The sequence below is a fragment of the Eublepharis macularius genome, chromosome 1 (assembly GCF_028583425.1).
Source record: "Eublepharis macularius isolate TG4126 chromosome 1, MPM_Emac_v1.0, whole genome shotgun sequence".
In the NCBI taxonomy this organism is placed as follows: Eukaryota; Metazoa; Chordata; class Lepidosauria; order Squamata; family Eublepharidae; genus Eublepharis; species Eublepharis macularius.
Genome location: NC_072790.1, coordinates 180,844,134 through 180,870,852, shown reverse-complemented (window position 1 = coordinate 180,870,852; position 26,719 = coordinate 180,844,134). Strand labels below are relative to the sequence as shown.

The 26,719-nt window shown below is 42.5% G+C and overlaps 1 protein-coding gene across 2 annotated transcripts in view; it reads right to left on the bottom strand.

The window, feature by feature from the left end:
• CDC42BPA (CDC42 binding protein kinase alpha) overlaps positions 1-26,719 on the bottom strand; it is a 326,855-nt gene that overhangs the window by 226,538 nt on the left and 73,598 nt on the right. For both annotated transcript variants that reach the window (XM_054979352.1, XM_054979361.1), the window contains exons 3-5: positions 9,987-10,070; positions 7,573-7,668; positions 6,518-6,666 (exon numbers count right to left, since the gene is read on the bottom strand). In XM_054979352.1, the coding sequence (XP_054835327.1) occupies positions 6,518-6,666; positions 7,573-7,668; positions 9,987-10,070 (329 nt within the window). The remainder of the gene's footprint in view (positions 1-6,517; positions 6,667-7,572; positions 7,669-9,986; positions 10,071-26,719) is intronic.

The window sequence follows — 26,719 nt, the reverse complement described above, 5'->3', positions numbered from 1 at the left end:
TTCACAAAGGTATCAACTGAGGCCCATGTCGCCACCTTGCAGATGTCGTGAAGAGGGGCACCTTTCAGAAGAGCCACTGATGACACCTGGGACCTAGTAGAGTGGGCATGCACCTCCAAGGGATAAGGCAAGTTAGCAGTATTGTAACATGTTAATATTGTTTGGACCACCTACAGGGATAAAGTCTGTGACGTCGCCTTCTTACCCTTCTTATTACCCGCAAAACACAAAAATAAGTTGGAGTCCACCCAAAAGGGCTTTACTCTGTCCAAATAAAAGAGAATTGCCCTCCGGACATCTAAAGAGTGAAGGGCTTTCTCTGCATCTGAAGTTTGTGTACAGAAAAAAACAGGTAAAGCTATTTCTTGAAAAAGGTGAAAACTAGACACCACCTTAGGTAAAAATTCAACCTTAGTTCTAAGGACTACCTTTTCATTGTGGATTTTCAAATAAGGGGGCTCACAGGATAATGCCGCTAATTGCCCCACCCTCCGGGCTGAGGTGACTGCCACCAGGAAAGCAACCTTCATGGACAAAAAACGTAGGGGACATGTAGCCAAAGGCTCAAAAGGCTTAGACATTAACTGGGCCAAAACTAAAGGCAAAGACCACTGTGAGACAATGGCCCTAACAAGGGGAAACAGATTATTTAAACCTTTCAGGAACAAATTAGCCGTACAATGGGGAAAAACTGACTTATGGTCTATAGGAGGGTGAAAAGCGGAAATAGCTGCCAAATACACTTTCACTGAACTGTTTGCTAACCCTTTCTGTTTTAGTTCCCATAAAAACTCAAGAATTTTGGGGAGAGAGGAAAGAAAAGGATCTGACCCCCTCTGCCGGCACCATAAAATAAACTTGTCCCGTTTAAGAGTATAGGACTGCTGGGTAGACAGTCGTCTAGCATTTTGTAGAACATGAGTCACAGCTGTGGAGAAGGAAAGTCCTGTCTGATCAGCCAAGCTGTCAGTCTGAGTTTCCCTATGTCGTGGTGAAGGACCCCCCTGCAGGACAAAAGGTCTGGAACCATCGGAAGGCTGTAGGACTGAGTCTGTAATCGCAGGAGGGTGTGGGTCCACAGTTGTCGCGGCCAAAACGGGGCTATCAAGATGACAGATGTTCTGTCCCTCTGAATTTTGCTGAGGACTCTGGTCAGAAGTGGGAACAGAGGAAATGCATAAAAGAGGTATCCCGACCATTCGTGTTGAAATGCATCACCACGAGACTTTAGACCTACTCCTACTCTGGAACAGTAATCATGAGTCTTGTGATTCTCTTCTGAGGCGAAGAGATCTATGTTTGGGAACCCCCACTCAGAGAAGATAGGGAGTAGATATTTGTCCTGAAGGGACCATTCGTGATTGTCCCCGTGAAGCCTGCTCAGATGGTCTGCCTTTGAATTTTCCATCCCGGGGATATGAACAGCCTGCAGCCATACCAAATGTTCTGTGGTCCACATCCAGAGTTTTACAGCCTCCTCGCACAGAGCTACAGACGCTGTGCACCCCTGTATGTTTATACAGAACATCACTGTCATATTGTCTATTAGGATCTGGACGGACTTGTTCCGTACATATAAGACTGCCCTTAATTCAAGCAAGTTAATATGCTCGTTACGCTCTGACTCGGTCCACACACCGTGGGCATATGACCCCTCACAATGGGCTCCCCAACCAAAAAGCGAGGCATCCGTAGTGACCAACAACTGAGGATGTCTGTAACCAAACTCTACCCCTTTGAAGAGATTAGAGTCATTCAACCACCAGTCTAAGGAGTTCATCACCTTCCTGGGGGCCGAGAGTCTCCTCCATTGAGAACCCCATTCAGGAGAGAAAACTGAATTGAACCATATTTGCAGTGGCCTCATAAACAGTCTAGCCAGGGGCACCACTGCTGTAGTAGAAGCCATACAACCCAGTAGCCTCTGAAAGAACCAAACAGATTGGAAACGACACTTTTTCAGTCTGTTAACGAGAGTTGTGATCTTAGAGGCTCTCTCTTTGGGTAAAAACTCCGTATTTCTGACCCTATCCAGGACGACCCCAATAAATTGAAGCGATCAATTTAGATTTTTTTAGGTTAACAAAGAGCCCCAATCAGAAGCAAAGTGACAGGGTAAGGGAAACTTGTCTATTAAACTCCTCTGTTGATGTTCCCAAGAGCAGCCAATCATCTAAGTATGGGAAAATACAGCAACCTTGGATTCTCAAATGTGCCACTACTACTGCTGTACATTTCATAAAAACTCTTGGGGCAGTAGCCACCCCAAAGGGTAAAACCCTATACTGGAAAACATGTTGGTCGGATGTAAAACGAAGGAATTTTTTTATGATCTGAGAAAATTGAAATATGAAAGTAAGCATCCTTCAGATCTAAAACTGCAAACCAGGAATGTGGAGGGTAACAAAGTTAAAACCACTTGCAAGGTGACCATTTTAAACTTGCGAACGCTAACAAGTTTATTCAGATTCCTGAGGTCTAGGATGGGTCGAAGACCTCCATCCTTTTTCTCAACCATAAATAAATTAGAGTAAAACCCCAACCAGGAGGATTTATCTGTCACTTCCTCAATAGCTCCCTTTTCTAAAAGGTCAGAGAGTTCTGACAAAACCCCAGCTTGTGGAGCTTCGGAAGTAAAGACAGGGAGTCATAAATAAGGCAACTTTGTAAACTCATTTTTATAACCACACTGAACTATAGACGTAACCCAAACATCGGAAGTAATACAACACCATTCCCTCCAGTATGCACTCAACCTGGTCCTGAATAATGGATCAGGACCCTGTAATTGTCAGAATTGCTTGTGCATCTGGGGCTGTTCCTTGGCTTGTTGTTGATGAGAGCCAGGCTTATTTCTTTGATTCTGCCTACATTTGGAAAACGATGGCTGTGGACTTTGGTAAGGCCTATGAGGCTGATAGGCATGCCCCTGGTATGGCTGGTATCTCTGTTGACGGCCCCTTTGAAAAGATCAGTAATTTCCTACTATCTTTATCTGATGGAACTGAAAGAGAACCTTGTTTAGGTTTTGCTTGCATTTCCTCAGTCACCAACGACGATGGAGGAGGGTGAGCTGACAGGAACGGGCAAAGATCATCTTTCGTACGATAGAGATTCTCTACCTTCCTGTTAGTAGCCAGGGAAGATGCAGGCTTCAAATTCAATCCATTCCAGAGGTCTACAAAGCCATCAATCAGGGGAAAGGCAACGGTGGGAGTTGAACCTGAGTAAATGTGTTGTAAGATTTTGTCAGTGAACTTCATCTCCGTAGACAACACCTCTATCTCCAGTGCCTTGGCCATGCATTGTTCATTATATGCCCTAACGTCATCAGTGGGCGATGCTTCTTCAGCAGGACCAATTTCCCTATCAGGAGACTCTGGACAGAGGGGAGGCACTGTACCGAGCGTGGGCACTCCTTGCAAGTTCCACGTCAGATGGGTGCAGTGTCCGCCTCGAGCCATCATATGAATAAGCCAGCATAGAAGGAGATCTAGACTGCCTCTTGTAGGGGCGATCAGAAAAAGAAGGGCTCTCTCTACGACAGTAGGAGAAAGCTGGATCATCACTGAAAAGCTTGTCTCTGGACCAGCTTCTGTATGACCAGGGGCTGCGCCATTGACTGGAATGGCCCCGGTGGCTCCCAGATGGCACAGGTGACCAAAATTCGCATGAAGTTGACCTAGGTCGCCCCGATGGAGTGGGAGGTTTCTCGACCAATATTACGTCCTCATCCTGGTTTGTTCTCTGAAGGGGGCTCCGAGATGAGGAATGGTCTCCTGACCTTCTATGCCTTTTCACTGGAGGATCGGAACCGATGGTATCTGTCGGAACCGAAGGGGAAACGGGCAGCATGCTCTCCAGCACAGCTTTATCGTGCTTCACTGAATGTTTCCGCTTCTTTTGTTTCTTCTCCAGGTTGGATCCCGCTGGGCTTGATGTCGGGAGAGGATCCGAAGGCTTTGGAACCAAGGAAGGAGTTTCCTGAGATGAAGTCAGTTGAGAAGTCGGAGTAGTCCTCAGAACTGAAGGTGTTCAACTCCGAGGTGAGGCCGGAGCTGCAGCTGAAGTTGAGGGTGGTCGACTCTGAGGAGTCTTCAGAACCAAAGGTCTCCGATCGGAGATAGCTGGTTCCGATGAACTTCGCGCCAAGGTGGCAATCAGCTCCATGGGTCTCGGTTTCAAGTGGCTCGGGGAGGGACGGGAACATGGAGTCTTCGAACCTGTCAATTCAGGGCCAGGTCGGGAAGCAGAACCGGACAAGGCAGCTGGTGGTGCCGTTGCCAGTAAGTCTGTGGCCGCCATAGCGCGCTTCCAAAGGGAGGCTTGTAGACGACCCGGCCATTCTGCTCTAGCCTTAGAAGTAAAGGCACAGCAGTGCTTGCACACTTGAGTGTTATGGGTTTCCCCTAAACAATACAAGCAGCTCAAATGGCCATCTGACCTCGTCATTTTCCTATCACAGGTTTTGCATCGCTTGAAGAGAGCTGTTTCCGACAATGCGACGATGAGAAGAGCTGGAAAATCTCTACTATCAGCGGCGAAAGAGAAACTGAGGGTATGTCAGGGGCGCTCCGCCTCTTTAAGGCTGTTTTCGGCGGGAAAAGCGGCTGCGTATGTGCGCTGGGAGGCAAGAGCGTCCCCTGGTGTTCTTGAGCTTTGGAAATCTCCTAATTCGGCAGGCCTGCGCGTGCGCAGTCCCATGTGGGACTGCACAGGAAGACCGTAGATGAACTATACAATGTTTAAGCTCATGAGCACCATAAATATGGTAGTCTTTATTAAACATATTCTACAGAACTTCTCTAAAAGTTCATCCTCCTGACAAATCTCCTATAAAACACCTTGATCTTTATGTCTCTTTTTAAATAAAACTCTGATGATGGAAAATTAACAGAGTGGTATTAGAAGAGGTAGAATGGCAACTTCTAGGATGCATATACTGATTATATACATGGATGCATATACATGTCCTCATTTTACCCAACCTAAAATTCTCCATAAAAATAATAAAGTGGCCACCACCATCTCATTGTTACAGCAATAAATTCATGGTTTTTATATTTAAAAAGCAACACTCCAGAACACAGTGTGTAACTGGCACAAAAGAACAGTTAAGTAATATTCTGATTTCTTATCTTCTTATAGTGCAACCCTAAGCTAAGTTACCTTTAAGTGAATAAGTTTAGAAGGGAGTAACTCTGCTTAGAATTGCACTGTTACTCTTGAAAAAAAGGAGTAGTCTTTCATAAAGGTCATGGTCTAGTAATGTATTCCGAGTCTTCCTTCTATAACCCCAGTAGTTTCTCCCTGTAGGCAGCCATGGTCACACTTAATGAGGTACCAACTGTTCCCTGAAAAAAGTCTTTTTATTATACCGAATTCTGTTGTGTAATGACTACTGAGAAATTACACAACTTTATGGTTGTCAATGAAGAAATTGAAATTGTTTGAAATTTTCTATTCCTTGGCTCAATCATCAATCAAAAGGGAGGCCATGGTATGGTACGGGAGAAGAAATGTGGTATGGGAGGAGAGATTTACAGATACGATGAACAACAGAAAAGATAAATAAGTGGGTTCTAGAACAAACTAAGCTAAAATGACAAACCTGATGCTATCATACTTCAGTCACATCATGAGAAAACAAAACTTACTTTAAAAGAAAATAATGTTAGGAAAAGGCGAAAACAGTAGGAAAAGAGGAAGAACCAACACAAGATAGATTAACTCAATAAAGGAAGCCATGGTCTTCAGTCTGCAAGACCTGAGCAAGGACTTTAATGATAGCATGTTTTGGATATAATTCACAGGGTCTTGGTAAGTCGGAAGCAAGTTGACAGCACATAACACATGTACACAAATTCATTAAAACAGATCACATCAGAGTCATACTCTTTATCTTATTTATTAACTGTATCTAAACAAATACAGGAAATTAAATATAGGGCAGCACACAATATCACAGAACAAAAGCACACTTTGGAATATGAAATTACTGAAAACTAAAGGATATTCAGATTCATAATACTGAGAACTACATATTCACTACTTCCTAATGTCATGCCCCAGAGGTCGCCTGCCATTGACAGGCACCCCGGGAATACACACAGCACGTGTACTCCTAGAGGGCACAATGACATCACTTCCCACTATAATCTAACTGTAAATAAAGCACGTGTGCTAGAAACAAACCATCATATTTTACAAGTTACACAAATTAACTGCAGCACAGCAAAATGCTGTGAATCCATGTGCTACTGCATAGCATTATGAATTGTATTATAAATCCAATCTGTATTCAGTGGCCGCTCACACTGGTGAGCATACTGCACTCAAGTTCTCTCAAGAAGCCTGTCAAAAGTTATGAACAGCCTCATCCAGACAATTTTTAAGTGCTATAGAACTTTCAGAATGATTACAGGACTGTTCTCAGTTTCTTCTAGTGTTGGAACTGTCTAAAAAGCAAACATTATTTCGTAATGAAAGATCTTTATATTCCATTGATTCTACTTACCTGTGGACATAATGCAGCTGGTGTACAGAATCAATTGCTATCACCATTTCAGCCAAATAAAAGCGAGCCATCTCTTCAGGTAACCGGTCCTCAAATTTACTAAGCAAGGTAAGCAGGTCACCACCAACATAGTAATCCATAACCAGGTACTAGGAAAATATTTTTTTACAAATTTAATTTAAGCAGGGATGCAAATATACAACAGATACTACACACAAGACACACCATTACTGCTTCATTGATGTTATGGGTGCATTCTCTTTCATAGAAAGAAGGGATTATAGGTGCAATCGTGACACAGCAAGACTGTCAGACAGTTCTGCTGCAAAAAAAGAGTCTATTTCTGTTGCACTGAGACATTTTGTTCAATTGCCATCCTCCCACCCACCTCCACCAACTGAAAGGTAGGAACGTGGAATGTAAAATCACCTTCCAAGCCCAATGGCTTCAGAAAATCAAGGCTGGGACTAGGCAAGAAAGGTGCTTTGCTTACAAAGCAAACAGAAACCCACTTCTTGAGAAGTTTTACATAAACTCCCTTCTAATACTCTGGAATACTACCACAAACACACATAAGAAGAGCCCATCTGAAACAAACCAATGATCCATCAAGTTCAACATCTTGATTCATCTAGTTATTAAGATGCCATGTGTGGTTTAAAAGCAGGGAGCAGAGCCCATGGCCTCCCCTTGCTGTTCCCCAAACCAGGACCTGATATTCAGAGATATTGACGGAGCTACTGTCCAATAACTACATTTATTTGTCTGTTTATTTATTTTTAATTTGTCTAATTCCCATTTAAAATAAGCTATGTAAGTGGTCATCGTCACTACATCTTAAGGATCTGAGTTTCCCAATTTAATTGCATTTTGTATGAAGAAGTACTTTCTTTGGCCTGTCCTGAATCTACTGTCCATCTATTTCACCTACTGCATTCCAGTATTTGATGCATTTGGGTTTGGGGGGGACTACAAAACACATGAAAGTGCACACATCTATTTGACAGTATAAGTTAAGAAATTAATGAACTTTAAGTGATTCATTAAGCACTTACTAAATAGTTTTCATCCTGGAAGGCATAGTGCAATGTTGTAATCCACTGGTTATCGCCATTCACTAATACATCCCTCTCTTCTCGAAAACAAGCTGTCTGAAGGGTTAAAAAATAATATTTTAGGTACAATTTAATTCTATCAAACTATATTTATTTAAACAATTCAAAAGTTGGGGAAACAGCCAGATATGGAACAGATCAATAATCCTACACTAAAGCAAAGGTTGTACAGCTCCTTACCATAGGAGAAGGCAGATATTCTTTTGAACAACTGGTAGTTAAGTTACTTTTTAATTGATGAGAACCTTGTAAGAAGAAATGTATAACTTAACTTTACTATGATCTTAAGTTTATATTGGGCTGAATAATTTCTACTGTCTAAAATAGCAAGACACATATATTCTCCTCCCCAAACTTTGGAAACAATGATAAGATATAATATTGAAAATACTGAAGTATGCATTGGTTCAGACATAATGCTCCTAATTACTAAACTTTGGTATGTTCCCCTCTGATAAGCTTTATGTTAACCATGAGCAGAGACGGGCATAAACAGCAATACCAACAAAAAAAAGCCACGAACAGCCCAATCTGCTGTTAGCGAATAAGCTGTTCGTGAGGCCCCATTCTAAACGAACAGGTGGTCGTTGCAAGCCTCGTTCGTTGCTGTTTGTCAAGCCAGACAGTCTGGCACCTACAATCAATTCCCTTGGCAACTTAGGCAGGGATTGTCTGAACTCTGTCTGAACTCCTGCTGTTGCCCTGGAAACCCCACTCTATGCCCAATTTAGCTTGATAGGCAGGTCTTCCTTTCAAGTGTGGAGCCCCAAATTTGTTACAACAAGGGAGCAAAGACCAGGAGGGAGGGGGCTCCCAGCTCTGGCTTAGTTTGCAGACAGTGGAGAGAGAGAGTTGCTGTTGGCATTTTGATAGAGTGCATTGGAGCTTGAATTTTCTTTGTGTGTGGTGGGATAGGGATCTACCCCTTCAAGTTCCAGAGCTGCTGCCAGGCTCTGGGCCAAGCTATTATTTATTATTGTTACCTTTCCTGCTGCCCGCTCAGGTCAGGTTTCTGGGAGTGGTGCAGTAGGGATCTTGACCAAACTTTGATGATGGCTGGAGGAGAGCCTGCTGGCCCCCACGAACAGCCAACCATGAACATGTTCATGAACAGGGCCATGTTCGTGGTTGTTCTTGAGTCCCTGTTTGTGGATGACAACGAACATCATGTTCGTTGTTTTTTTTCTGTTCGTGCTCATCTCTAGTTATGGACAGTCAGCCATCAGATCAGGTGCCAACTCTTTCCATCTCTTACTTTAATCATAGGCAGTTAAGATGATTTTACATCATGGTTAAATCAGAAACCTGGTTAAACTTAACAATGGTTAACTCTGCTGCAGCATAGCTGCAAGACTGGTAAAGGGCCAGTGAGGGGAATTTGTGTTTCAAAGTTCTATTTTAAACTAGGAGCACAAATGTAATTGTCTTATACCAATGTTGTTAACGGATGTACAGCAGTGTACATGTGGGAATTCAATTGGATTTTTGAATTTAACTGTTTATAGTTGAATGGAGTCTAAACATCTACATTACTAATTCATCATGCTCTGGAAGGGCTGTCTTGGACCAAGTAAAATTTTATATGCGCACATAGTGTGTGTGTGTGTAGCAAATACACATACCTACACATTGCATGTGATGCAATTTAGTCATGATAGTTTATTGCAAAGCAGCTACAAATTATGTAAATGCATAACACTATTGCAGTGAGAAAGGTGGACTGTAAATAACATACATAAATTATTCAGAAATGGTCTGCAACACTTCTTGAATTACTATATTCTCATAACTAAAACCTCGATTTTATTTCTACAACGTAAAACCAATTGTGATATAAGGTGACTTGTGTCAGAGATGGTTTAAATTTTTTCCCCATTACTGAAAGTTATTAATACCTACTGAACTACTTTCTTTGGCTGAACCATTTTCCCCATCAATCCTGTTGGGTTTCTCAAAGTCCATTCAATATAAAGGGAAGTGGTAACTATATATTAATTTTCCATTGTTATTTGACCCCCGGACCATTAGAAAAGTGTAACCAAAGAGGGCAATGCTCAGTGGTAGAATCCATGCTTTACCAACAGATTCTTTCAGGATCATTCCCTGACATCACAAGAGAAAGGATCTCAAGCAGGAGAGCTTGGAAAGGCCCGTGCCTAAGCCAACAGACAGCTTCTGCCAGTCAGAACGGGCAATACTGGACTAGATGGACCAATTCTGAAAATGAAAATGTGGAGCTCCCGATATATACTGCATTTAGCATCAAACTTTTCTTATTATTAATCCACCGCTTCTTTTATTGAAATGAAATATTACAATAATATTGAATATATATTTCTTGATACAAGTCTTACCTCAGCTCTTTTCAGCATCTCCCATTTATTTAATATTTTCATGGCAAATACCTTATCGGCATTTTTCAACTTGACTACTGCAACCTGTAAAAGATAAAAAAAATAGATCCAGAGAATTTTAAATTTAATGCACTTGGTAGCACAAAATATGTATTTAAGGACATATATAAGGACATATGGAATGATTTTAATGGTATATTGGGATTTCCTAAAAGTTCATAAATCTGAATATCTGCTATTTTAGCTAGTTACAATGACCATACTGCAAAAAGTCCAAAGATACTTTCATCACCACTCAATTTGACCCTTTATACAGCAACATTAGTATTACCATTTGCTAAAATCCCTTTGTCATAGTGTAAATTGCACTGAATATACTCCATATGAAGAGTAACATGTCTCATTCTTTACCATTATCACATCTGTCTGATGCCTTCTTCACATCTGGGGAGCTCTACAGCATTTCTCTTATCCCTGTATGATCAAGGAAAGGGATATTTCATTTTTGTTCTCGGAAAGAAAGGATTTGGAGTTTTTCTATTTGAAATACTAATACTTGAAATACTAATACTTGAAATAAGTAGAGAAATAATACTGGGGAGTGGTGAATGCTATCACTATAGTGACCAAAAGAGTCCAACTAAAAGTTATTACTAATTTTAATTCTCTAAAAACATAATTAGTAAGTTAGCTATTTGAAGTTTTCAGAAATGCACGTTCTGGTTACCTTGCTAATAGTGCAATACTCCGCTTAGTCTCCCTTTAATTTTCAAACTGGAGCCCTGAAGACAACTCTCATGATCTAAGCTTCAAGTGCTATGGTCACAGCACAGGGCTCAGCAGCTATTTCACAGAACTGCTGCTGAGGGCAACCAGAAGTTCCCATCAGACTTACATAGTTTTATGATTTTCAAGTTAAAGCATTTATGCTTATGACATATCAAATAATTGAAACATTTTCATTGCTCAGACCAAGTGATGGGCAAACTTCCCTCCAGTCCAATGTGTTTGTGGTCCATGTTCACCAAGCTCATTTCTTAGGTGATCTGGGGTGTGTGCGTGTGTCTTTTTAAGAGTCTCTCTTGGATCATTATGTTGGCATATAAGCACTGATGGTGCCTAATGCAGATGCATTACTGCATTGTTCCTTGGAATATGTAATATATTATGATGCGTATGGGAATTTCTTCATGACATCACATCATTTCTCATTATTAGCTACATGTCCATTGGAGCAATCCTAAGCAGAGTTACTGCAGTCTAAACCCATTGAATTCACTGTAAGTCTCCTAAAAAGTAAACCACAGTGAGTTGTTTAAGACAATCTGAGGCTTGGTGAAGGAATTAAAACTTACCTCAGAATGCCTACAGCATATTACTGTCTTTGAAACTAACTGAAAGGTGCACCTCCCACCATGCATTTGCATTATCTTATTGCACCTCTGGTCCTATTTGGTATATCATGCATGTTCTCACTCAGTCTATTGTTATGTCGCTATGCTTTCTGATTGGCTGCGTGTTCACACTTTGCATTATAGCATGTGCTGTAATGCAAACAACTGCAAAAGTTATCACCATAGCTGTAGTGATTCAGTATGAAACAATAACCTCAGCTGAGTGATACAATCAACTGCATGACTAGTACATGTCCTGTTCCCTAAAACAATCAGCAAACAGGTAACAGAGTAGGGAGAGGGGAACCAGCAGTGGTAATTCTAACTGGTCTGGAGTAGTGCCATCTACGAAACTGAAACAAAACCCTGTGCTGCATCCCATGGTGCTGGTCAGACAGCATGCATGCATGGCAATGAGTTCATTATCTTCCATGAGCTCTAACAAGTGAACCAGCTGTTGGGTTTTGTTTGGTTTGTCTGAATCTCTGTTACCGTTATCTAACAAGGTAAAAAGGATGGAGTTCCTGACGATGCCTGAACCTAGTCAATTTTCTTCACCTATATCCAGCTATAATTCTGTACGAGCAGCCAGTTATACCAAAACTTCATATATATACTCATGATCCCTTTTGTTTTAATTGAAATGACTGTGGTGGAAATGAGAGGAACAGCATCTGTCTCTACTGTTCTGCTAAGGAGTCTGGAAACTATAGAAGCAACACCAGACACACAGCAATCAAGAACACATGAATTTCTTCATTGAGCAGACACTGAAAATATTTTTGCTAGTTTATGATCATATTTTTTTCACATAATTATGTCCTCACTTTAAGCTGCAAAGTCTCTCTTGGCTTGACTTTATCATGGTTGTTGTGGGTTTTCCGGGCTGTATTGCCGTGGTCTTGGCAAGACCACGGCAATACAGCCCGGAAAACCCACAACAACCATCGTTCTCCGGCCGTGAAAGCCTTCGACAATACATTGACTTTATCAGCTGCGGTGAGCACTGTGGAAGGCTGAATTGCACTCAGGGTCAGGGTGTGTGTGAGAGAAATTTGCCTGGGAGGGTAGTCCAATTTTTCGTTTGATTCCCTGGCATATTAATATGTGTTCATTAACTTAAGCACATATATTTATTAGTTAGAATATCTATCCCTTACATTTCACAATATGCTTAAAATCATACACTTCTCTGCCTATGGCTTAGGCATCATTCCACTTCGCTGCTATTTATCAGGTTGTCTGATAGGTCAGATGGTCTCCTTCCTTTGGTGTGCCAACCATCAGCTTTTGAAGCATTTGCTGCCTCTCCATGTAGCAAGATGTAAGTGAATGGCCAGATGACCTGTGTCTACCGATTCCAGCAAGTTTATTTGCTGGGATGAGTAATCAAATCCCCACCTGCATTAACGGGGCAAAGTGGCAGTCTTTGGAAAGTTAGAGCAGGCCACAAAAAGTATCCATCGAGCAATTACTTTTTCCCTGATGAAAGATCCTCCTCAAACCTCTGAGGTGCCCTGAATGGCTGAGCCAAATGGTTCTGATCCCAACTTGGTGGGATGTGGTTAGCAAGCTCTGATCCATTACTGCTAATATTATTGGTAACTTGGCCTGTGATGAGAAGGGAAGAACAAGCCACTCAGCAGTCATTGCTCATATGGGGCCTCCACATCACAATCCCAGAAATAGACAGGCCCAGCCATGTGCTCCTGTGTCTAGCCTTTGGTCTCTGTCCAGTCCTGGTAGGCGGGGAATGACCCATACCTCAAACCAAGAAAGGCAAAGAATGTTCTGCAGAGTGTAAGTTAACTTTAGCTAGCATTGTTTATCTGGTTTTTTCCTTCAGCCAATCCTGCTATGTATGTCTTTTCTTTACGTTGTTTCCCTAATTATCTTGGCTTCGTGCTCAAATTATACTTATAATAGATTAAAAGCCTTTTAGAAACCAAACAGTTTGATCCTTGGGAAAGAGGAACTGCCTTCTTTCAGCTGAAGTGATGTTGGTAACTGTATCGACAACCCACTGGGCTATAAAATCCTGCTGCCAAGTCAGTCATAGGAAAAACAGCAGCTATCTGGGATTTGATCCTGCATGAGAGGACAGACTTGGCATGTATCATGGAGATTTGGCTGGGGAGGGGGGTTAATCTCTCCCAACTGTGTCCCCCAGGGTACTCGGTGAGACATTAGCGTAGTTCTGGGGAGAGGGTGTCGCTGTAGTCTGTAAGGACTCTGTCCACTTAGCAAAGTGCCCCATTCAGGACACTTCCAATTTTGAGACTGTGTACCTAATGTTGGGATTAAGAGGCAGGATTGGGATTCCGTTGGTGTGTCGCCTATCCCGCTGCCCAACAGTCTCCCTGCCTGAGCTAACAGAAGTAGTCTCAAGGGTGGTGTTGAAGACCTCCTAGGCTGGTTGTTTCAGGGGACTTCAACATTCATACAAAGGCTGTCTTATCAGGAGCAGCTCAGAATTTCAAGGCCTCAGTTACAGCCATGTTCCTGTCTCAGGTAATAACTCATACATTGTACAGGTTACACTCTTGACCTGGTATTTTGTTCTGGGTGAGAGGAATGAGGGGTGAGGGTGGAGGAATTGGCAATGGTTCCTTCATCATGGACAAATTATTATCTGTTTGGGTAAAATCAAAAAGAGTCCAGTAGCACCTTTAAGACTAACCAATTTTATTATAGCATAAGCTTTCGAGAATCAAGTTCCCTTCATCAGATGCCTGATCAAAACTGGGCAGATACAGAAGAGGAGGGGGAAAGAGAGAGAAAAGGGAGGGGTCATAAATCACAAGAAGGCAGAATGCAATTAGCATAGAGGCAATCAAAACATTCCTTTGCTTGGAAATGTAAACATCTCCTTTTGGTGTGCAGTCAGTTTGTAGCAGTGAAGGTGTCCAATTCCTATGTAGTATAAGCCTTCGGTAACCACAGCTCTCCCTGCCAGTTGCATCTGACAAAGAGAACTGTGGTCCCCGAAAGCCCACACCAGGCGCCACTGGGCTCCCCCAGATCACGCCTCTGTAAAGAGAATCTGTTACCTGTGGTAATGTGATAACCATTCATAGTCTCTATTCAGTCCCCGCTTGACAGAGTCAAATTTGCATATGAATTCCAATTCAGCAGCCTCCCGTTGGATTTTGTTTTTGAAAGGTTTCTGTTGAACCACAGCGACCTTTAAGTCTTTGGTGGAATGTCCTGGTAGATTGAAGTGTTCTCCCACTGGTTTTTGGACGTTTCCATTTCTAATGTCAGATTTGTGTCCATTTATTCTTTTGCGTAGAGGTTGGCAGGTTTGTCCAATGTACAGAGCAGAAGGACATTGTTGGCACATGAGGGCATATATCAGATTGGAGGATGAGCAGCTGTAAGAGCCAGAGACAGTGTAGTTGATGCCATTGGGTCCTGTAATTGTATTCCCTGGGTAGATATAGGGGCAGAGCTGGCATCTGGGTCTGTTGCAGGGCCTGGTCCCTGTGCTGGTGACTCTGCTGGCCGATTCATGATTGTAAGTGAGAAGTCGTTTAAGATTGGGGGGCTGTCTGTAGGCAAGGAAAGGTCTTCCACCCAGGGCTTCTGAGAGAGAGGTATCATTTTCCAGGATGGGTTGTAGCTCACTGATGATACGTTGGATGGGTTTGAGCTGGGAGCTATAGGTGACAACCAGTGGTGTTCTGTTGTTAGTTCCTTTAGGTTTGTCCTGGAGCAGACTGTTTCTGGGTACTAGTCCGGCCCTGTTAATTTGTTTCTTCACTTCATTTGGTGGGTACTGTAGTCCCAAAAATGCTTGTTGTAAATCTCTTAAGTGTGAGTCTCGGTCGAGAGCATTGGAGCAGATACGGTTGTAACGTAAGGCTTGGCTGTAGACAATAGACCGAGTGGTATGTTTAGGGTGGAAGCTGGAGGCATGTAGATATGAGTATCGGTCTGTTGGTTTCCGGTATAAGGTGGTATTTATTCGTCCATTATGTAGTTGTACAGTGGTGTCCAGGAAGTGTACCTGTTGTGTAGAGTGGTCCAGGCTTAGGTTGATAGTAGGGTGAAAGTTATTGAAGTCCTGATGAAATCTCTCAAGGGCTTCCTTCCCATGGGTCCAAATGATGAATACCAAACTCTGCAGGGGTGGGGAAATCTGCCCCCAAACCAGATGGATCCAAACAGCTTTCTCATGTCTCTAGGGGATTTTCTTTTTGATATGGTAAGGATTCTTGACAATGCCTTGGTTGAACTGTGAAATAAGGAAATGATCTAGGCAATCAACATAATCACTCCTAGGTGCCCTCTCTTAGGTCCAAGAGCCCAGGGAAACTGCAGGTGATGAAAATACAAGGGAAACTCTGGACCAAGGACAACTGAATAACTACCACCCGGTCTCAAATGTAACATTCTTGAGCAAAGTGATTGAACAAGTATGGCTGGGCAACTTCAGGAATTACTGAACGATGCAGATTGTTTGGATCCATTCTCGTCTGGTTACAGGACTGAAACAGCCTTGGATGCCATGGTGGGTGACTTTCTTTGCTAGAAGATAGAGTACAACTGATGTGGGGATACGAGGGACTGCCTTACAGTGGCTTGTCTCTTTTCTCCACGGTCGGGAACAGAGGGAGGCACTTGGGGAGAAATTGTCATCCCGCCACCCCTTGGTGTGCGGTGTCCCTCAGGGGGCAATACTCTCCCCATTACTGTTTAATGTTTGTATGCGCCCCCTTGCCCAGATGGTGCAGAGTTTTGGACTTGGGTGTCATCAATATGCTGATGACACCCAACTATATCTAATGATGGATGGCCGGCCCGACTCTGCTGCAGATGTCTTGGAGCGTGTCTTTGAAGCTGTGACTGGATGGTTGAAGCAGAGTTGGTTGAAATTAAATCCCACAAAGACGGAGGTCCTGCATGTGGGTCTGGGGGCCATGGGCATGGGACTCCAGCTCCCCGCTCTTGACAGAACGCTACTTGTGCCAGTTTCGAGAGTTAGGAGCCTGGGGGTGATCCTGGATGCCTCCCTGACTATGGAGGCACAGGTCGCAGCGGTTGCCCGGTCTTCATTTTTCTATCTAAGACACGCCCGGCAGCTTGTCCCCTACCTATCAACCCATGACTTAACTGCAGTGATCCAAGCAATGGTCACCTCTAGATTAGACTACTGCAACTCACTCTACGCAGGGCTTCCCCTGGGCCTGATCTGGAGGCTACAGCTGTTCCAAAATGCAGCTGTGCAAGTAATTGCAAGGGTCCCAATTAGGGAACATATAACACCTATACTACGCCAGCTGCACTGGTTACCAATTGAGTACTGGGTCCAGTTCAAGGTTTTGGTGTTGACCTATAAAGCCCTATGCGGACTGGGCCCAGTATAACTGCAGGACCGCCTCTCCCCATATGTACCCCAGAGGATACTTCGTTCAACAAATAAACAACTGTTGGTGGTCCCTGACCCAAGGGAGGCCCGCCTGGCCTCGACCAGAGCCAGGGCCTTTTCGGTCCTGGCACCAACCTGGTGGAACTCTGTCTGAGGAAACCAGGGCCTGGCGGGATTTATTATCTTTCCGCCGGGCCTGTAAGACAGAGATGTTCCGCCAGGCATATGGTGGAGGCTAGGTTGGGCCCCCACTGGCCACACTAAAGATCTGTCCACCACCCTACATATGAGCCAGAGCTTGAAAAGCAGTATTTTATCATCACCATCTGAAGAGAAGCTGTATTGTATAAAGTTGTTTTAATGTTATTTGTATACTGTTTTATCTGTTTTTAACTGTATTTACATAATGTGAAATGTTGTACTCCGCCCTGAGCCCGCCTGGCGGGGACGGTGGACAAAAATCTAATATAATAAATAAATAAATAAACCCTGTTAACTTTCCTGGAGCTCTCAGCAGCTTCCAATAACATTGGAACATTGCATCTGACGAAGAGAACTGTGATTCTCAAAAGCTTATGCTACAATAAAATTGGTTAGTCTTAAAGGTGCTACTGAACTCTTCGCTATTTTCCAATAACATTGATCATGATATCCATGTGGATTGCCTTTCAGTGTTGGGACTGGGAAGCACCATTTGGGGTGGTTTTGGATCTACTTCAAAATCAGAATAAAGAGTATGGTGCTGAGGGACTGCTACTCAGCCCCTTGACCTCTGGTATATGGAAACCTACAAAGTTCCATCATGTCCCCTATGCAAAGGCAGTAAGGAGATTTTGGCTGGATTGTCACCAGTATGCATATGACAGTCAAGTCTACCTCACACTTCCAGCAGATCCCAGGGAGGCTGTGGGAACCATGAACAAGTATATGGAGTTTGGGGATGGATGAGGGATAACAAGCTGAAATTTAATCCCCCCAAAATAGAGGTGCGACTGATAGATGGAAGGTCTGACTCAGGAACTGAGATGTCTCTTGTTCTGGATGGGGTTACAGGTTTGTAACTTGTGGGTGCTACTAGATCCAGGCCTCCTGTTGGATAAAACAGTGGCAGCAGTGGCAAGGGGCACCTTTCCCCTCTTCTGATGTTGAACCAGTTGTGGCCATTCCGTTCCTGGGCAGGAAAGACCTTGCCACTGTGCCACATACCCTTGTAACATATCGATTAGATTACTGCAATGTGCTGTATGTGGGGCTGACCTGAACCACCATCTGTCTCACTCAGCAAGGATTTCCTTGCTTGAGCGTACATGAGTCACTTTTCCTTTGCATTTAATCAAACCACCATTTTAAATAATGTAAATCCCACCATACACATATACCGCTCCTCCTTTTGTAACTGACCTCTTAGCCACGTAACTACTCCAATTAAAGATTTTACCTAAAACCTGAATACTTTCCAAACCATGAAGCGAGGCCTGAAAAAGCAGTGTTCACTCCTTTAGAGAAGCTGCTTGTCAGTACGAAATTATTTATAGGGTTCTTATTGTAATACGCTCCCTCCAAAACATAAAGACTCCTTTTTAGAGTTTAATAATTTCTTTTATTAAAATAAACTCTAGTCTTTTTAATGAAGCAAGATATCAAAATATAAATGCTTATTAAAATATAATCTACACAGATGGAACAAATAAAGACAACAAGAATTAAGTTTCCTAACATTTCTTAATTAACTGTAAATCGACCAGTTTTACTCTAGCACACATTACAAAGATCTTCATGAGATTTCCTTCAGACAAAACTCTGATCTGCTATCTGGGTTAGCACTTTTTATATGTTATCATATGCAAAAATCTAAGCTTTTTTTCATGTGACAGCATAGATGAACTATGATTTGTTTAAAATTTAATTAATTATTCATATCTTCAATCATATGATATTCTAATTAGGCAAAAAGTGACACTATGTCTATCTGCAAGATAAGATATATGCATCAGTAAAAATGATAGGAAAAGTTAAGCAAGCAGATCATCAGTCCATTCTACAATTAGAGAACATTTATCTGATACTGTCCACTATTTTTAAATTAGCTGTCAAAGATGAAAGAGCAGCTGTATAGTTATACAATAAGTTAGAAAAAAGCTACAGTAAAGTTCATACAGAGTTCTGTAATGTTCACTAGAATACGTGTATCACTATAATGTGCTCTAATCAATATTTCTGTGACACTTTTTTAAACTATACCATCCAAAAAGAGATAAAACACAGTTGTAAACCATAGATATTTGCCACAATACAAAACATAAGATCTTAGAACGTCATCATGTGCACTCTATAACCCCTTTTTAAGTCAGATCTATTTCTGGCTATGGAAATCTTAAAAAGATCAGATCAGTGAGCTCTTGACATCCATGACAGTGATCCAGGTAACGGTCACTTCCAGATTAGACTACTGTAACTCGCTCTACGCAGGGCTTCCCTTGGGCTTGATCCGGAAACTGCAGCTGGTTCAGAATGCAGCTGCATGAGTGGTTGCCAGAGCTCCAATCATGGCATATATAACACCCATCCTCCATCAGCTGCACTGGTTACCAGTTGTGTACCGGGTCTGGTTCAAGGTTCTGGTTTTGTCCTACAAAGCCCTATACGGACTAGGCCCAGCATACCTTGAGGACTGCCTCTCCCCATATGTTCCCCGGAGGTCGCTTCAATCAGCTAATAAGCAGTTGCTGATGGTCCCGGGAGGTTCGTCTGGCTTCTACCAGAGCCAGAGCCTTTTTGGTCCTGGCTCCAACCTGGTGGAACTCTGTCTTTTTTAAAATTATTATTATTTATTTAAATTTTTTGAATAATACCAAACAACACATAAACACATAAACAACTAGTCAACATTCATCCAGATAACTTTGATAATAATACAGATAGGAACATACTATTCTTTCATTACAGGCTTATATAAACAAATTGAAGAAAACATTACAAATTGAGCAAGACATCAAAATACTCTTTAGGTTTGACAAGTTTTTTGATATATTCATCTGTTGTCAAGAATTCCAAAACCGGATTCCAAAGCTCTATGAATTGTGATTTGTAGTCTGGGCTCTCATACTGTTTAATGTAATCTGTTAGTTTTGCCATTGTAAACTGGTCCCAGACCCTTAACAACCAATTAGAAATGGTTGGGCTTTGTTTGCTCTTCCAAGCTGCAGCAATAACTAGTTTACCCACCGCCAATACTTGAGCTATTAAAGATTTCCTGACTTTAGGGATGGGAATATCGTACCAATCATTTAGTAAGATCACTTCAGGTCGGAGAAGTAAATGGCATGATGTCATTTTATTAATATATATAAGCACTTCTTGCCAGAACTGCTTAATGTGGACACAGTCCCACCAGCAGTGCAAATATGTCGCCCTACTCCCACAGCCTTTCCAGCACAGGGGAGAAATCGAATGTTTCATACGCTGTAGCTTGGATGGAGTTAAGTACCAACGCGTCATAAGTTTTATAGATTGCATCTTAATGTTCACTATGTTGGTGTTGAATATGAAGTTACCTCATAATTTTTGCCACTTTTCCTCTGTAACATCTATATTGCAATCTTTATTCCAGGCCTTTTGATACTGTAATATTTTATATTCAGAATTTGTTAACAGTATTCTATATAAAATAGAAATAAGACTTTTATATTGCTGTTGCCCTTTTTTTAATCAATGATTCAAAATTAGTTAGGGATTCATTCAAAGCCTTTTGGTAATCTTTACTTTCAAGTAAGTGCTTCATTTGCAAGTATTCCAACCAGGGTAACTTATCTTTTATTTTGTCTTCCAGATTGACTTTCCCCATCAATTGTTTATTATGAACTATATCAATAATCCGATTTAAACACCCTTTTCTCCAGGTCTTAAAAGCCTCTTTATTTTCTGCAGGTTGAAACCAGTTTTGGCCAGTGAATATTGCTACCAAAGAGTTTGAGTGTACTAGTTTTGACCTTATCTTATCCCAGACCTGTAAGATAGCTGTTAGGAAAGGATTGTTAATAAGGTTTACCCCCCTACCAGAAGATGAGTTCCAGAATACTTCTGAGCAACTTTTTGGGTACGTGTATATTTGCAGTATGTCTTTCCAATCTTTTTGAATATTTGGGTAAAGCATTAACAGCATATTATTTAAGTGAGTAGCTTCATATTTTTGTAAATCCGGCACAGCTAAACCACCCTTTCAGGCAGTTTAGTTAATATTAACTGGTTGATTCTTGATGTCTTGTTATTCCAAATAAAACTTGTCCACTTTTTTGCCAATATAATAGATGTTTAGATGGTATATGAATCGGTAAAGCTCTTAAATAGAACAGGAATTTAGGGAGTATAAATGATTTAACTATACTAACCCTTTCCAATAAAGTAAGACTTTTCTCATTCCATTGTTTGAATTGTTGAGATAAATATGTTCCAATCTCAGATGATTATTTTTCTTAATTTCATTCAAGTTCAAGGGGATTTGCACTCCTAGATACTTCCAAGTGGTTTAAATCCACCTATAAGGAAAGTGAGCCATAGTGGTATCTGAAGCTTTAATTGAATATATTTCACTTTTTGTTTGATTGACCTTTAGACCAGAGATGTGGCTGAATTTCTGGAGAATTGTTGTCAAGGTACCAAGTGATGTGAATGGGTGGGATAAATACAGGACCATGTCATCAGCAAAGAAACTTGTTTTATATTCTGAGTCACCTATTTGTATGCCTCTAACAAGTTGGTTCCTTCAGATTTCTTGAGCTAAAGGTACAATTGCTATCGCAAACAAGAGAGGTGAAAGTGGACACCCCTGTCGCATGCCACGTGTCATCAAAATGTCACTTGATCTTTAGCCATTAATTTTTAATTGATTGGCATAAATTGTATGTATTGCTCTTAAAAAATTTTCTCCAAAGCCCATTTTGCTTAGAAGTGTTTGCAGATAGAGAAGCTCCAGGCTGTCAAAGACCTTTTCTATATCAAGGGCCAGAATCAAGGGCCAGAATAATAACTTCCTTGTCAGCTTTCCCCCCCAAATTAATGACATTTAGGGTTTTATAAATGTTATCTAACATTTGCCTATTAGGCATAAAGCCTGTCTAATCTTTATGAATATAGGAGGTTATGAAGGTTTTCAGCCTGTTTGTTAGCACTGCAGTAAAGATTTTAGCATCTTGGTTTAAAAGTGCAATTGGTCTGTAGGAGGCTGGATTTGTAAGATCTTTATCTTGTTTAGGAAGGATGACAATATCCGAATTAGTCCAAGACGGGGGTAATTTGCCTTCATTTAGTATAAAATTGCAGGTTTTTGCTAAATGGGGTATTAAAAGATCTGAGAGTTTTTCGTAAAATTCAGCAGGTAGACCGTCTCTTCCTGGGGTTTTATTGGTTTTCAAATTTTTAATCACCTTTTGTATTTCCTGGTCAGTTATTGGCTTTTCCATTAACTCCCTGTGTGAATCAGCTATTGTAGCAACATCAATGCATGCTAAATATTGATCAATTTCATTTACTCTGGGGTTGTTTGTATTGTAAAGTTTCTAATAGAATTGTTCAAAAACTTCCAAGGATTTTCTGAGTGGTGGAATGAATGTTGCCTTTGGGATCTCTGATTAAGTTTACAACTTAGCTGCATTTCTCTGATTGATCTCCCAAGCCAATAGCTTGATGGATTTTGGGGATTTAGTCCAGTATTTTTGTTTAAGATATAATTTTTTTTGGTATTTTTGTAATTTCCAATGTTTCTAATTTTTTCCTTTCTGTTGTAAGTTGATAAAGTATTTTTTTACAGCCAGATTGCTTATGCTTTAGTTCTAAATCTTTAATTTTTTGTAGTAGCTCATTTCTCACGCTTTCTTTTCTTTTTTATAGGCAGAGCCTAGAGAAAGGAACCTCTAATCACTGCCTTCATCCCACACAAAATCTGGAGTGACCCCACAGTCTTCATTGTTTTGAAAATAATTTTGAAGGTTCACCCTAATGGTTTCTTGTATATTTTTATCTAATAAAAGATTTTTGTTTATAGTCCAGCCTGTGTTTATTTTTCCTGAATCTTTGAGATTAATTTCGTCTTCTATCCAGGAGTGATCTGACCAAATATGAGGGCCTATGGAAGTAGAAAATATTTTTTCAAGCAAATTTCTAGATACCAATAAGTAATCTATCCTTGTAAAGGAGTTATGTCTTGAGGAAAAGAAGGAATAATCCCTCTCCCCTGGGTGATAGTGTCTCCAAGCATCAACTAAATCAAATTGTTCTAAGATGCCTGCCAGTTCAGTGTTTAAGTTTGGCCTCTTACAATTCTTTATTTTTTGTTTTGGAGATGAATGGTCTAATTCAAAATTTATTATCATATTAAGATCTGCACCCACAATTACTTTGCCCTCCTGGAATGATTGTAGTTTGTCTAGAATCTCCTGTATGAATTGAGCCTGATTATAATTTGGGACATAGAGGATACTAAGGTAACAGTTTCTGAGTCCAATTTACCCCTTAAGAATATATACCTTCCCATAGAGACCCGTTCAACATCATTGCATGTAAATCTAGTATTTCTGGAGATCAATATAGCCACACCCTAAGATTTTGAAGATCCAGGAGCTTGAAATTGAAGTGGCCACCAAAATCTCACCAAAACAGGTGAGATGTGCATTTTCAAATGAGTTTCCTGAAGGAAAACAATGTCGGGATGATGTTTTAATATTGATGTCATTACTCTCTTGTTTTTTATTCTATTGTTCAACCCCCTACAAGTAATTACATTAAGTGCCATTACTTAGGTATATTTTTGATCTAGCTATATACCTTAATAACAATCGGTTGAAACTTACTACCCCAAAATGATTGGTATCCATCCGGTGCCACCTACTGCATCCTGTAATTTTGTTTTGTAAAGCTATCAACTTCATCATAACGTGTCGCCTCCAGTTGCTGAACAAATTATAATCAAATTGGACAAATGTAAACAGCATAACAAGTGGACAAAGCCAAACAAGCCCCCCCTAACTGTTTCTTTAACCCAACTTTCCCCCCTCCCCCCACCCTCCCCGTTTAACCCAAGAAGTATAATGATAGAAAAGAGAAGAGGAAAACAGAAACTAGAGAGTGAAGAAAAACTGCAACTGCACAACTGTTTCCACCTGAGTTACTGACTATAAGTCAGTAACATAGGGTTGGCAAAACCCTATGTCTGAGGAAGCACAATTGTATGGGGCCTTAGCCCCCTCCTCCACTATTAAATCACTGAATATATATCGCTTCAGCTTGATATGGTTAAGAGATCTTTAACATCTTCTGTTAGTTCAAACATTTTGCTTCATAGGAATCTTACTCCATTTCCCAAGAGTCATTTGCTTCATATTTCTTTCCTTGAGCACTTTGTCTTGTGAATCTAGGTTCCAGTTCACGTAAAAGTTGCTGATCACTGCCAATATACGCTGCTTGAAACACTTTTCCTTGAAGCCGAACGATTATCTTATTTGATGAGGTCCACTGATACCTTATATTTGCTTCTTGCAACTGCTTAGCAATGGGTTTGAGTTTCTTTCTCGCTTCAAAGGTCTCTCTGGATAAATCCTGGAAGATCAAAATCTGTTTATTTTGAAAAGAGAAGTGGCCTCTTTTCCTCGCCTCTTGCAATATTTTTGCTTTGGACCTATAGCTTAGGAATTTAACGATTATATCCTTTCCTGCGATTCTTAGAAGATTATTGGGCATTCCAACTCTGCATGCCTTTTCTATGGAAGGGAAAACACCATCTTCAAGTTTAATCTCATCAGCTAGCCATTGTGCTATAAATGTTGGTAGGTCAGTCGTTCCTTCATCAGATTCAGAAAAGCTGAGGATCTTTACATTATTTTCCCTCAGTCTGTCATCCCTCTCCAGCAATTTTGCTCTGGCCCAGCCTCTCTCAGTTTGCAATATTTGAACTGTGTTCTGTAGGGAAATTCCCATATCTAGAGCTTTATCTGCGGTTTGAGCTATTTGATCTACTGTTTCTTTAAGTTCAGCCATTTGGCTTTTCAGGATAGCTTCAATTCTAGAGGTAATCCTGTCTTCCAGGCAGTTTATTTTGAGTTCGATTTCTTTATCTAGTGCACTTAGCTCTTCATTGTGAATGATGCTATTCGTGGCCACCATTTTAAATGAAAGGCTTGTTCTCGCGCTTTGGGTGGCACAAGCTTCTTTATTTAAAACTGGAGGGTCTGCTGTGCAATTTTTGGCCACCGCTGTCTTTCCTTTCCCCCCCACCAGCTTTTCCCATCATTTATTTACCGGGTGCAGTGTTCAGAAGCATTGATTTCAGCCCAGGGAGGGTTTGAGGCTGCTGGAGCTCTGATTCAGGCGTCCGCCATTAGCACGTGCGACACCACACCCCCAGAACTCTCTGTCTGAAGAAACTAGGGCCTGGAGGGATTTGTTATCTTTCTGCCGGGCCTGCAAGACAGAAATGCTCTGCCAGGCATTTGGTGGGGACTAGGCTGTCTTCTCGCCGGCCATACCACTGAAGACCATCTGTCAGGGCTTGCCGCCGCTGCCGCTGGGCGTGGCACTGGGCGGTCTGCTCCTGACGTCACAGGGGGGCCAGGGATTCTGCAGGACCCTGCTCTGTGGAAGGAGGGGCGGTATACCTCACCCAGACTCCCTCTCAGTCCACTCGCTGGCCTGCTCAACCTGGCCTGCTTACCCTCTGCGTCCTCCTTCATCTCCTCCTTCCAGAACTCTCCTCCAAACCTCCACCCTTGCATCTTACTGCTCTCACTCCACATCATCACTCCTCACTCACACCAACCACCACAGGGCTCTTCCCAGCCAGCTTTTATAGGGCTTCCTTCTACTGCCCCACCCCTCTTCCAGCCTGGCCTTGGGCTGCACCAAGCAGTTGCAGCTGGGGTAGCTGATCTGGCCCCACTGACCAGCACCAGCTGTGCCTTGTTCTCTGGCTGCCCAGCCTCCCTGCCTTGGCTGATTGCTGAAGGCATGTCCAGCTGCAGTCCCCTGGCTAGCAGCCCAGCCTCCCTGGCAGAGCTGATGGCTGAAGGTGGGTCCAGCTGCGGCTCCTTGGCTGGTTGCCCAGGGCTTCCTGCAGAGTGCCTCCAATAGCCCCACCTGGAGTGGCTTGGCTTTTGGCAACTCCTGGGCCAGGCTACTATTTTCTAGCTGGGGCATGGCTTTGGGTTGTTGGGGCTGCTGCTGCTTCTCCTCCTCAGGTAAGGTCTTTGGGTGGGTGACTGCTGGGCTCCCAATCCCTCTGCCCTTGCCCCCTTCCGCCTTGCCTAGCCCCCTTTCCCTCCCTAGGGGAGTGGGACTCGCTGGCCTCTCTCTGTCTCCCCCTGCCTCCTGAGGCCCTGGGCTTTTGCTCCTTGCCCCTGGCACCGGCAGGTTCTGGCTCCATTTGCCTGTGGGAGGGGTTGACCTGCTGTCCCCCAGCTGCCCCCTCTGCCTGCCAGTCAGACCGGTTGACCTGCTGTCAGCTGGCTGACCAGTTGACCTGCTGTCTGCTGGCTGCCCCCTCTGTTTGCCCATCAGCCCGGCTGACCTGCTGTTCCCTCCTACCAAGTCTGGGGGCTGGGACCCAGACCCCGGACACACACCCCCGCTTAGCTTTGAGTTGTGGGGGTCAGGGTCAGACTCAAACATGCGGGACATGAAGTCCGCATCCACATGCTGCGCCCCCTTGCGGTACTTGATGGTGAACCGGAAGGGGAGGAGGGAGAGGTACCACCGCAGCACACGGGGGTTGTGTGCCTTCATGTGGTGGAGCCACTGCAGGGGCGCATGGTCCGTTAGTAGGACAAAGGGATTATTGGCCAGGTAGTATTGCAGGGCCCCCACTGCCCACTTGACCGCTAGGGCCTCCCGCTCCACTGTTGCATAGCGCCTCTCTGCGGGCTGCAGCTTCCGACTCAGGAAGAGGATGGGGACATCGGTTCCGTCACGTTCCTGAGTCAGGA